At 43.0% G+C, this 12,052-nt stretch overlaps 1 protein-coding gene across 1 annotated transcript in view; it reads left to right on the top strand.

Moving 5' to 3' along the window:
* The window catches only part of tab1 (TGF-beta activated kinase 1/MAP3K7 binding protein 1), a 32,796-nt gene extending 22,080 nt beyond the window's left edge, over positions 1–10,716 (top strand). Inside the window, exons 9-11 of the mRNA XM_063203120.1 lie at positions 204–417; positions 3,536–3,692; positions 7,784–10,716. Coding sequence (XP_063059190.1) covers positions 204–417; positions 3,536–3,692; positions 7,784–8,006 — 594 coding nt within the window. The 3' untranslated portion in view covers positions 8,007–10,716. The remainder of the gene's footprint in view (positions 1–203; positions 418–3,535; positions 3,693–7,783) is intronic.
* Positions 10,717–12,052: the final 1,336 nt, after the last annotated feature.

The following is a 12,052-nucleotide window of genomic DNA, read 5'->3' as shown; positions in this document are numbered from 1 at the left end:
CATAGATTTTTGAAAATGTAGTACACTTGACTTGACTTGACTAATCATCTTTCGTTTTGGTTTTGGTCTTCACAGGAGATGGTAACCATGGTTGCGGCAATTTCAAACTTCTGTGCTAACCCTGTTACAGAGATTTTTGAAAATGAAGTACACTTGACTTGGCTTGACTAATCATCTTTCGTGTTGGCTTGGTCTCTCCACAGGAGATGGTCGCCATGGTAGCGGCGGAGCTGGCGCAGCAGAGCACCCTGGAGGCGGCGGCCCAGTCGGTGGTGGAGCGCGTCAAGCGGCTGCACCACGACGCCTTCGTCAGCGGCCGGCAGCGCGCCTCGCACTGCTCGCGCCACGAGGACATGACCCTCCTGGTGCGCACCATCAACTACGCGCTCGCCGACGGCTCCCTCACGCCTACGCAAGGTGAGACCTGACGTCTTACCATACATTCGTACTGATTTCACTCATACAGAGGGTCTGTAACGGCCAAATCGAGAGACTACTCAAGTGAAGTTTATTTGTTTAGCGCATTTCATTGTTTTTCACTGAGGAAAGTCCAGGAGGACTGAAACGTTTGCACCTCTTCTTTTCTTGTTTTTCACCCTTCTGGGCTCCACTAAGTAAAAAAAAGCACTCTGAAAAAACACTCTTGTTTGAGTGGTCATTCTGTGTGCGAGTCACCCCTGCAAACAGTTTAGCGCATTTCAGACACAAGTGCAATGCAATGCTCCCTCGCGCCTACGCAAGGTGAGACCGACTGACGTCTTACCATACATTGGTACTGATTTCACTCATACAGAGGCTCTGTAATGGCTGAGTCAAGTCAAGTTTATTTGTATAGTGCATTTCAGACACAAGTACAATTCAATGTGCTTCTCATAAATTACGCACTAACCGACGGATCCCTCACGCCTACGCAAGGTACGACCGAGGCCATTTTGTGTGGAAACATTGGAGCTGATTTTTTTTTTTTTAAACCAAACACTTTTCACACAAAAAGAACCCATGTATGGTAAACCATGACCTGCATGTTGAAAGGCACCACATGTTGTATGGTCTTACCATACATTCGTACTGATTTCAGTCATACAGAGGCTCAGTAACGGCCAAATTGAGAGACGGTAACCAGTTGGAGAAGTGAATTTTGAAGTTTTGGAGTGTGTGTTGTATGACGTGATCTGTTTGTTTGTAATTTATCACTGAAATATAGTCAAATAAATGTTTTATATATATATATATATATATATATATATATATATATATACATACACACACATCGGTCTATCCTTTATTAGAATAATTAGTATATTTAGTATAATATATTATACATAATATATTTATATGTATATATCGGGGCGATATTTGCATATTTTAAGTGTATCGGTATCGACGGATACGCGTGTGGTTTTGACTGATACGCAATATTTATTATTTTATGTCATTCGGGTTTTTTTAAAAGCACCAAGACACTTTATTTTTTCATTAATTGATTGTTAGACATTACTTGATTGTTAGAGGGGGTGTTTAAATGTTGCAAGTTCTACCTCAATTTGATAATAGGCCATTAAAAAAAACCTGCATCGGTCGACCCCTAATTATGTATTTCTGTTGTGGTTAGCGGTGGTGGGTTATCCATTTTCATGTATTAGATTTCAATACTACACAGACTATAGCTATAAATTTGCTGAAAGAGGCCAATCATGTTCAGAACCGGAATAGCTTTTATGGTCTAAGCACACCTACATCATGCAAAGGGATTTGACATTGACGTTGGCCAGATGCTGGCCCTCTATAAATTCTTGATCAGCCTACTACATGAAGGTAAAGCTCTCCTGATGTAACTCGTTAGTCATGTGGAGGTCAAGGGCATGTGATTTATGAGCGAAGTCAGGGCTACTCTGCTCCCATTGAGGTTTGTGCACAGCACAGCACAGCACACTGCTTTCTTTCCTGCCCTACAAAGGTAGCCTGGCCTCCCGAAGATTCAAGATTCAAAAGCTCTATTCTCTAATGTGTTGCCATATTAGAAATGTGTCTTTTGATTGAAGGCTTCTGTGTCTGCGCTATTGTAATGCACACTATTACACATTATAACTGCGTCTGATACCACTAACGAAGGGAGGGATGGGGGAGGGGAATGGAAATACCACATAGGCATTACATATGTATGCATTACATAGCTCATGACAAAATGTTAGTGTTTGGTTAAAACCAGATCCAATAGTTTAAAATGGTTGCAAAGACCAGTCTTAGAACTAAGGCAAACTCAGCTGGTAGCTACTGTATTTAAATATAGACCATCAGAAAAATGCGTAGGATGTAACCGTTTTTGACAACCTATGCTGTATTTCTAAGTCAGCTTTTTTGTAAGTTTCCTCATAATGTGCACAGGTCATACTAGGACATTGAAATTACGTTTTCTCTCTATACCATGAAAGGACATAGACATACACAGGACTGACATTTACAGACTGACATCAAAGTGCAAGACAGGCTTTGTGAGGCACTTCCACAGGCCTTGCTAATGGTGATTTGCATTCATAAGTACCTGTGTAGGTGTAGGTGTAGGCGTTTCCTTCCTCTGCGCCGAGTCTAACGTCAATAAAACAGTCATCTACTCTCAGTTACAGTATAGAAATATGTGAAGTTTTGCATTAAACGACATGGGGTTGACAGTTGTCGGAAGTGGATAGCGTACATACTTTTTTGTGGTTGTACTGTAGCTCAGTTTTGAACATCAGCAATTACAAAATGCTGGTGGCCGGTTGGGGACTAAAACCTATCTTGGTCTTCAACCATCACCAAAGGATCAATGAATAACTTTAAGATGGAGCATTTTATAGTTATTTCTTAACGTGAAAAGTGGAAGTGAAAGTCTGGCACACAATTCAGACCAGGGCCAAAAGAAGACTGGCGTTTTGAGCGTGCAGACTTCTATTTTTCTTTTTCATCGATTTTATGTTTTGGTCCTACACCTGGCTAGCCAGGCCGTGCCCTCCTAGTGATGCAACAGCTTCAGCATTGCTACCAGTCAGGTCAAGAGTCAATGCAAGTACTTTCTGAGTTCCCGCAAATACGGGAACTCCTCCCACTTTGTTGAGAAGCAAACACTCATTGGCAAACCAGGGGAGGGCATTTGGGAAATGTTAATTGTTATGCTCTTGGGCAGACCAAGTCTCGAAGAGATTTGAAAGTCAATGATAATCAGGCTAACACCTGGCCACGTGAGGAGGGGACAGTGCACGCATAATACTTTATCAAAAAATAAAATCACACAATAAGAATCCATGAATATATTCCTTCCTTCGCCTGTTGGCAGACTTTTTTAGATGCGTCCGAGCATCTCTATTAGAGGGTATGTTCGTCGGTCGGTCGGTCGGTCTGTCGGTCGGTCCGTCTGAAACGCATTCTCTAATTCGTCATTCCCTCCTGTGTCCACAAGGCGGCAGTGCGTAGACTGACGCATCTTTGTCCGCCTGTCGGACTTTTTATTGTTGTTCCTGAACACAATTCTCCATGTTTTACCTCTTGTCTGTGGCAGGTGGGCGCATCTACCCGGTGTCCGTGCCTTACTCCAACAACCAGAGCAGCACCAGCAAGACGAGCGTCACCCTCTCCCTGGTCATGCCCTCTCAGGGCACACTCACCAACGGCACCAACACAGCATCCACCCTGGAGGGAGGCACCCCCACGCCTGGGTACGGTATATTTTTTATTTCGTCACACTTTGTTTTAGGATTTTTGTTTTGTGAATTGGGTACAATATTAATTTGTCATCAGCATTTAGTGAAATGTGCTGCCTGTTTGTCAGTAGGATCATACAGCACATCAGCAGAACACAATGAAATTGAACCTTGCATCTAATTGAATGCCCCCCGCTATACTCATCTGTTTTCATCTGTATTTAGTGATGGTGAAAGGTGTCCCTTTCTGTCATTAGGGTCATACAGATTCAGATTCAGATAACTTTATTAGTCCCATAGAAGGGCAATTCAGTTTGCGGTCCCAGTCTCCATCAGTCAATGATGTTGAAAGACAGAGACACAGGCTGCTGGGTCGCACGCGAGGGAGCGCCCCGGAAGTCTTGTCTGAAAGTGTTATACAAACATTGGGTAAGGATGAGGAAAAAAAAGATTCCATAGCTCCACATTGCAAACCCATTACAACATCAAGACATAGAATAAAAAACCTCATATATAGCATAAGCAGTAAAGACAAGACAATGTATCAAACCGGGGGGAGGGGGTGGGGGGTAGTCGTGGGTAGCAGATAGAGCCAGTGGACGAGTTGAAGATTAAGGAGAGGACATACAGCACATCAGCAGAACTCAATGAAATTGAACCTTGTATGTAATTGAATGCCCCCTCACACCTGTGCTTTAAGCCTGTCACAAGTGTGAACAGGGGGCAGCCATGGCAACTGTGACGACTAGTACCATGGCAACATCATAAGCAGCGCACTGGTAGGGATGGGGAAAGTATCGGTAATTCCCTCCCCTCCAGGCAGGGGCTGGGGCTGTCTCGGGGGCTTTTTAAGGGGCCTAGAGGCCGTCTTATCTGGCCTTGCATATAATTTTAATGTTATGCAGTTTCTTATGAAATATAACATGTAAAAGAATCTTGGAAATTGCATTTGCAATATAATTAAAGGAGAAAACCGTTTTGTTTTTTTACATTGGGCCCTTAATTTCACATTATAACATCATGCTCTACTCACCCCTGTAAGGTGTCTTCCATTTGAAGCTCTGTTTAAGATATTCAGTTTAGTTACAGCAATGAAATGACTTCCTATGGGCCTTTTTTTGCAGGCACAAATGTTGTTTTTAATATACTCATTACGGCAGGCTACCACTGTTAAACTCATAGGTGGATTGCTTGTTTGGAAACTTCTCAGTTTTGCTGTTAATACAGTTTTTGAAAGAGTGCTAAAGGTGGATGTCCGTAACATGACCTAACATCAGTCTTTACCAGACTTTCAAAAACTGTATTACCCGGAAACCGATAAGTTTCCAGACAAACAAGCAATCCACCCACGTGTATGAGTGGTAACTTACCGGAATGAATAAATTAAATGCAGCATAGTGTATGCCTACAAACAATGAGATAGGAAGTTGTTTCATGGCCGAACTTCTTTAGCAGAGCTCCAAATGAAACACAACAAGAGTGAATAGAACATGAGGATGTAATGTGAAATCAAGGGCCCAATGTAAACAAAACAAAAAACAAAACAAAAAAAGACGATTTTCTCCTTCAAGTTATATTTTCAAGGGACCTACTGAAGATGGGGTCTGTTGTAAATGTGGCCACCTTCAATATAGACCTAAAGTGCAGGGGGAATCCCTGGTTTGTGTTCATAGTACGGCCTTTGGAGGGCTTTATCAAAGTCACCCTTGGAATGAAAAAGGTTTCCCATCTCTGCTCCAAGGCAATTATCTGCACAATTCCTCATGTTTTTTTTACTGTTGTTTACCTCCATAAGGTAAGTTGTAAAATAATTGCCAGAAAGAGATGGTATGTGCCCTTAAAGTGACACTGTGTGAGATGTTTAGTTGTTTATTTCCAGAATTCATGCTACCCATTCAATAATGTTGCCTTTTTCATGAATACTTACCACCACCATCAAATTCTAAGTATTCATTATGACTGGGAAAAAGATGAATTTTTCATATATGAAAAGGGGGATCTTCTCCATGGTCCGCCATTGTGAATTTCCAGAAATAGCCATTTTTAGCTGCAAAAATGACTGTACTTGGGAAATACTAGAACATATTTGTTTATTACTTAGTAAACTTTCATGAAAAGGTCAAATTTGGCAATAGGCAGCCCAGTTTCAATGAGAAGCATAGTTGCAGTACCTTTTTTGACCATTTCCTGCACAGTGTTCCTTTAAGAGTAAGTTGCACTCTTTAACTGCAAGCCTGCGACTACACTGTCTTTTTAGAGTTACTAAGGCAAAGTTTATAATCTGCACGGTTCCTCATCATTTGCTGTTGTTCTCTTGAATAAGGAACATCGTAAAATAATAGCCAGGAAGGGAGGGTGGGTCTGCACCTTAAAATAGCCCGAACGAGGAAGTGTGGTGGCAAGGACTACAATCTTGGCAGCTATTGACTCTTGAGTCATTAAAAGGTTTTCAAACATTTAATGGCCAAAACACAATTAATCTTACAATGCCTTTTAAGTAAAGCCATTTATGTGGGCAAATCGCAAATGGTAGGATATTGTAATTTAGATTTGGAGGTTGCACTGTCATTGCCTCTAAAATCAGCAGTATGTGGTTTGTAAGTGACAGTCACAGTTGCATTTGTGTCTGTGTGCACTTCCCCATAACACACTATATTTATGAGGGATTGCAAATGCATTTTTGCATGTTAAAACAATTTCCATTGAGAAATGGTGGACGCACTTGACTTTCAGACTTTTTGAAAACAAAAAGTGTGGGGAGGGTTGTTATGAATGCTGGAGTTTGAGTTATTTGATTTATCTGTACTTGTGAGCTTGGAAGGTTTCCAATAGATTTTTCAACAACAGCAAAAAAGATGCAGCATGCAATTTCACCATGGCCTTGAACAGGAAGGAAGTGTATTAAAATTTATCTCTGACAAGCAAGTCTCGCTCGCAGTTTCTCACTCGCTCCTGTCTGATCTACTTACCACACGCTGTCTCACACTCCTTTATCAGCATGCACGTTGCACAGCTCTCCGATGCTCTTCTTTCCATTCATCTCACTCTCTGCCTTTACTTGCTGTCCGCATGCCACCAAACCTACCTCCATTCCTCATCCGTAACTCCCCTCTCCATACTCCTCATCCGTGCTCCTCTCTCCTCATCTCACCCTTTCCTATCCTCAGCATGGTGCTAGTCTCCACCATCCGCCCCTCAATATCAGTGGATATCCTTCAACCTGTGACGGACATCCCTGCCGTTATTTACGCTCCCGCGCACAATCCTCCTCCCAACAACAACCCTGAGACCGCTTTTGTTGTTCCCAAGTCTTATTCCAACCTTGACCTCCTTCTTGGTCCAGATTTAGATCCGATTGCTAACCTTGACCCTGATGGTGGTCTTGATTCTGTCTCTAGTAGGAACCGTGATTTTGGTCCAAGTCCAGTCCATCAACCTGTTGTCCCTGTTGATAATGCAGATCTTGAAGGTCCAAATCCAGTTTACAATCCTGTTGATAATGCAGATCTTGCTGCAGGTGTGGACCTGATTGCTAATTGTAACCCTGGTGTTGAAGCAGTGAACCTAAACCCTGACTCTGCTGCTAACGTCGACTTGATTTACGACACCAGTCTCATTCCTAATATTGCGCTGGATCCAAACTCTCCACCTAACCCGAATATTCCCACACTGTATCCTAACGTCTACCACAATCCATCTGCAGCCTTTGATTTGCTTGACCCTCTTCCTGACACCTCTAACCCTGACCTCACCGCTCTCGCATCTGTACCCAGTTTCTTTGACCCTGTGCTTGCTCCAATAGATGCTAGTGCCACCGTGCCCTACTACAGCTGTCTTGACCTGAACCTCGACCTCGACCTCGACCTAAACCCAAACCCTGACCTTGTTTCTGCCCCTGCCCCTACCCTTGTCCCTGCCCTCCTCCCTCTCTACTCCTCCTCTCCCACCTCCCCCTCCCCCTCTCCTCCTCTTGCCCCTGCCCCTACCCTTGTCCCTGCCCTTCTCCCTCTCGACTCCTCCTCCTCCCCCTCTCCCACCTCACCTTCTCCCACCTCCCGCACCTCCCCCTCTCCTCCTCCTCCTCCTCCTTCTCCTCCTCCCCACAGCCAGAGCCCCACCGCCACCCTCCAATCCACCAACACCCAGACCCAGAGCTCCAGCTCCAGCTCGGGCGACGGCAGCCTGTTCCGCCAGAGGGGGAGCCAGGCGGCGCAGCCCGACGAGACGGGACGCGTCCCCCCTTACGTGGACTTCAGCGAGTTCTACTCGCTCTGGGGCTCGGAGCACAGCGACGGCCAGAGCACCCAGAGCGGCCTGGGGCCTCAGTAGTGGAGGAAGGAGGCCGGGCCAGGAGGTGCGTTTCTCAAAAGCATAGTTGTTAGCCAGTTAGCAACTTCGGTAGTTACCAATGGGAAATTGCATTGCAAACAACAAAAGTAGCTAATGTAGTTAGCAACTATGGTTTTGAGAAATGCACCGCGGGGTACCGTGGATCAGATGGAGAGACTGGACTTTGGGGTGGAAAGGCAAAAGGTGTCTGTGGCATTGGATCTTCATTGCGTACAGTGTTGTTGTCCGAAGACAGTGGTATCTGTATGCGTGTATACCAGTGCAAAAAAACAACAACAAAAACACCCACCAGGACTTGACTTTGGGGGCTGGGCTTGGGGGGGGTGTGGGAAGGCGAAGGTGTGGCATTGGATGTTGGTTGGATGGGGTTGTTTGAAGGCAATGGTGTCAGTCTATTTGTACCAGTGTAAAACATATGCTGGTAGACACCAAGATCAAACCAGCAAAGAGACAATGTTTTCATGCATGAGCTTGCGTCACTACTACTCACAGATGTTACGACATCTTTTACAGATGTTCTACCTGCAAAGACTGGCCTACAGTAGGCCTGCGTACAGTACGTACATCTGGGCTTTATGGGGAGTTTATGGCCTCTTGCGGCACACACACACACACACACACACACACACACACACACACACACACACACACACACACACACACACACACACACACACACACACACACACACACACACACACACACACACGGCATCAAACTTCAAGGTTTGCATTTTTGCTCTGTACGCTGCAATCTTGGCCCGTTGCACCCTGTTATCATGCATATGTATTTTATGGAAGAAGAAAAAAATCATGATCTATGATTGATCGCAGATGGTCAGCTGGTCAACTGGTGAGTGGCATTAGCTCGTGCACAAAGTATAACGTTATTGGCACATTCCATCGCTGTGGGCCGCACGTGTGTTATCTGTTGAAAATGTGGGTTCCACAAAAAAAAGACTCTATGCAAAACGTCTAGAATTTTTAGAGGCCATCGAATGTTCTGTGGTTGGGTGAAGTACTATTGTAGTAATGCCACCGCAGCTCTGCTGGCTACACAATCTTGAAATAATATCATGGCTTCATTTTAAGAAGGGAATCTACATACTGTACACCTCATTTAAAAAAAAAACAAAAAAAAACATTGCCTTCATCATCGAGTTGTGAGCCAAAGACCATGGCCAGGTAAATAAAGGAGGTATTTCTCCAAAGGAATAGCCTCTGCCCCAACATGAAACGTGGTGGTTGCAAAATTGACACCTATCAGTGTATTTTTTTTATTTTATTTTTTTTATTACTTCACATGTATTATGACGTATTATTTTTAACCATTATATTTTTTGTTGATATCATGTCTGTCAGTTCCTCCTCTTCCTCCTTCCTTCTCTTTTTCCTTTTCAAACAGCTGCGTGGGGATCAGCCACAGAAGCATATGCGTTTGACCATGCTTTTTTGTTCTTTTATTATTATTATTATGCGGTGAAGTAATTAAGAATGGATCACACTCAGTTCTCTTCTTCTTACTTTTTATTTTCTTTTTATTCATACATTGCAGGGTCCTGCAATGTATGAATAAAAAGAAAAGAAAAAGGACCCTGCGATGTACGAATAAAAAGAAAAGAAAAAGAAAGAAGGAAAAACTGAGTGCCATCCATTTCCTAATTACTTGATGACTGTAGAGACGCACCAACAAGACGGAAGAGCGCGGTGTGTGGAAGATAATTATGTGGTGAAGAAATACAGTCAATATCGCACTGTTGATTCAACACTGAGAGAGCTTGATTTAACACTCTAGTTGTTTCTACTCTCTTAAGTACTGAATTAACACTTGCACATTTTAATCATATGGTAAAGAAGTATGAAAATCAGTCTGTGGGTGGGTGATGAATGGGTGGCTGTGAAGTGTGAATGCCAGCAGCAACCTGTCACCTGTGACGAGCCTCATCCTACTGCTGCTGCTGCCCATGACGGCCCACTTGCTGTCGCTTGCCATCGCTTGCCTTCGCCTCTCTCATAGGAATGAATGGCAAAGTTTGCAAATTCGCGTGTATGTGTCCCTACCGTTAGAGAGGACCAGACCAGGCCCCCCTGCAGGTCCCTGATGCTAAAGAAAGAGGAGGAGGTCAGACGGGTTGGAGGGGTTATGTGACCTGGTGGAGGGATTTGAAGACGGTGGTTCAGTTGGACCACCTAGTTTTTTAAGAAATCCCGTAGACTGTCCTTTCCACCAACAAACTTTAATACTATTTTTTTAAGTATTAAAGTTTGTTTGTGGAATGGACAGTGTGCAGGATTTCTTTACTTAATATCCTACGCAACTGCCCAACTACAGAGGTGTGCAAAAGCGTCGTCTTGAACTGAAAACCTAGTTGTTAACATGGAGCTATTGGTATATCAGCTATTAAGAGTCTGGAGCCTTCACAAAAAAAGTAAACCTGAAGGCAATGCTGTATATTCTTGGTTTACTGCTTTCCGTAGGTTGACTTAAGACAGTTTTATCACTTTACCATGTTCTTGAAATACTCCCCTGAGCTGTATAGTACCTGGGTTGTCAGCACTTGGATGTATCTGAATCTACGAATGTCCACACCTGTGTATAATCTGTGTTTATATTGTATGATGTGTGGTGTTTGTGTGCTTAATGTATCGCGAGCATTAGTGCCTTGCAGGAGTAAAGTCTTAGAAATTGATATTGTATGGTCTTATTGTGCTTTTTCCCCCCTCTTTGTTTCAATTATGTTCCGCTTTGCTGCAAAATGTGTTTCATGACTACAGGCTTCAGGTAGAAACCTGGCATGTACAGTATAGGCCAAACGTTTGGACACATCTCTTTATTTTCGTGGATATTTACAGTACATTGTACATTTTCACGGATCAAAACAGTGCATGAACACATGTAGAATTATGTGCCTAACAACAAAATAGCAGTTAGCAATTGTCCAAGAGCAATGTCATCTGTCTATCCACCTGACTTCAACATGGCACAACTGATGGCCCTACACGTTTCAACAAGCTTAATGTTTGTCTATTTTAAAGTAAAGACACCCAGTCAGTCTAGTCAATCTTAATTAAACACTTAAGTCATCCAATACCTCATAAGAGTTGTAGAACTAGAACTTAAAAATGTTTAAACCTTCTTTTAGTAATTTCCCAAAATAAGCCAGATTTTCTTGATCTGATAATGAGTCACTTGGTCTCACATAGCTAGTTATCTTGATGGAACAGTGGTATTAAAAGTTAAAGTAGAAGTGGGAAACCCCTGTCACAGATTCCCTCCAACACAGGTGAATTCTCTTAGTAAATGGCTAACCAAGTGACTCAGATCAAGAAAATGTTTGTAAAATGCTTGTATTGGCAAGTGCCTAAAACTAGGTTTAAAACGTCACTAAATTCTAATTCTACAATTCCAGTGAATTATTGGATGAGTTTCGCGTTCAATTGTGATTGACCTGACTGACTGTGTTTTTACTTTAAAATAGACGAAAATAAGCGTGTTGAAACCTGTGGAACCATCAGTTGTGCAGTGTTGACGTCAGGTGGATAGACAGCGGACATCATTATTGGAAAACTTCTCGGATTGATATTTTGTTAAGCACATAGGCCTACTTCTATGTGTTCATGCGCAGTTTTGATGCCCTCTGTAATGTACTGTAAATAGCCACAACAAAAAGAGAATGCATTGAATGAGAAGGTGTGTCCAAACTTTTGGCTTAAACTAGGCTATATGTAGCTTTCAAAGTGAGAAGTCCGCACACTTGAAATCCTTTTTGTTGTATTTTATTATTTCATGGCAGGATTACGTTTCAGAGACATCAGAGATGAAGACTGTTGAGGTCGAAACGTAATCCTGCCATGATAATAATAATAAAATTCAACAAAAGGGATTTTTAGTCTGCGGACTTCTCACTTTGAAAACTACTGGCCTTCGTCCTGCACCTTTTCCTGGGATGTGCACAATCCTCTCCTTCAACTAAACTGTATGTAGGCCTTTAAGCCTCTGCCACTGAATGCAACTTACAGCTGCTT

The sequence above is a fragment of the Engraulis encrasicolus genome, chromosome 1, assembly GCF_034702125.1.
Source record: "Engraulis encrasicolus isolate BLACKSEA-1 chromosome 1, IST_EnEncr_1.0, whole genome shotgun sequence".
Lineage (NCBI taxonomy): Eukaryota > Metazoa > Chordata > Actinopteri > Clupeiformes > Engraulidae > Engraulis > Engraulis encrasicolus.
Note: the sequence above shows the minus strand (reverse complement) of the source record. Positions and strands in the feature narration are given on the sequence as shown.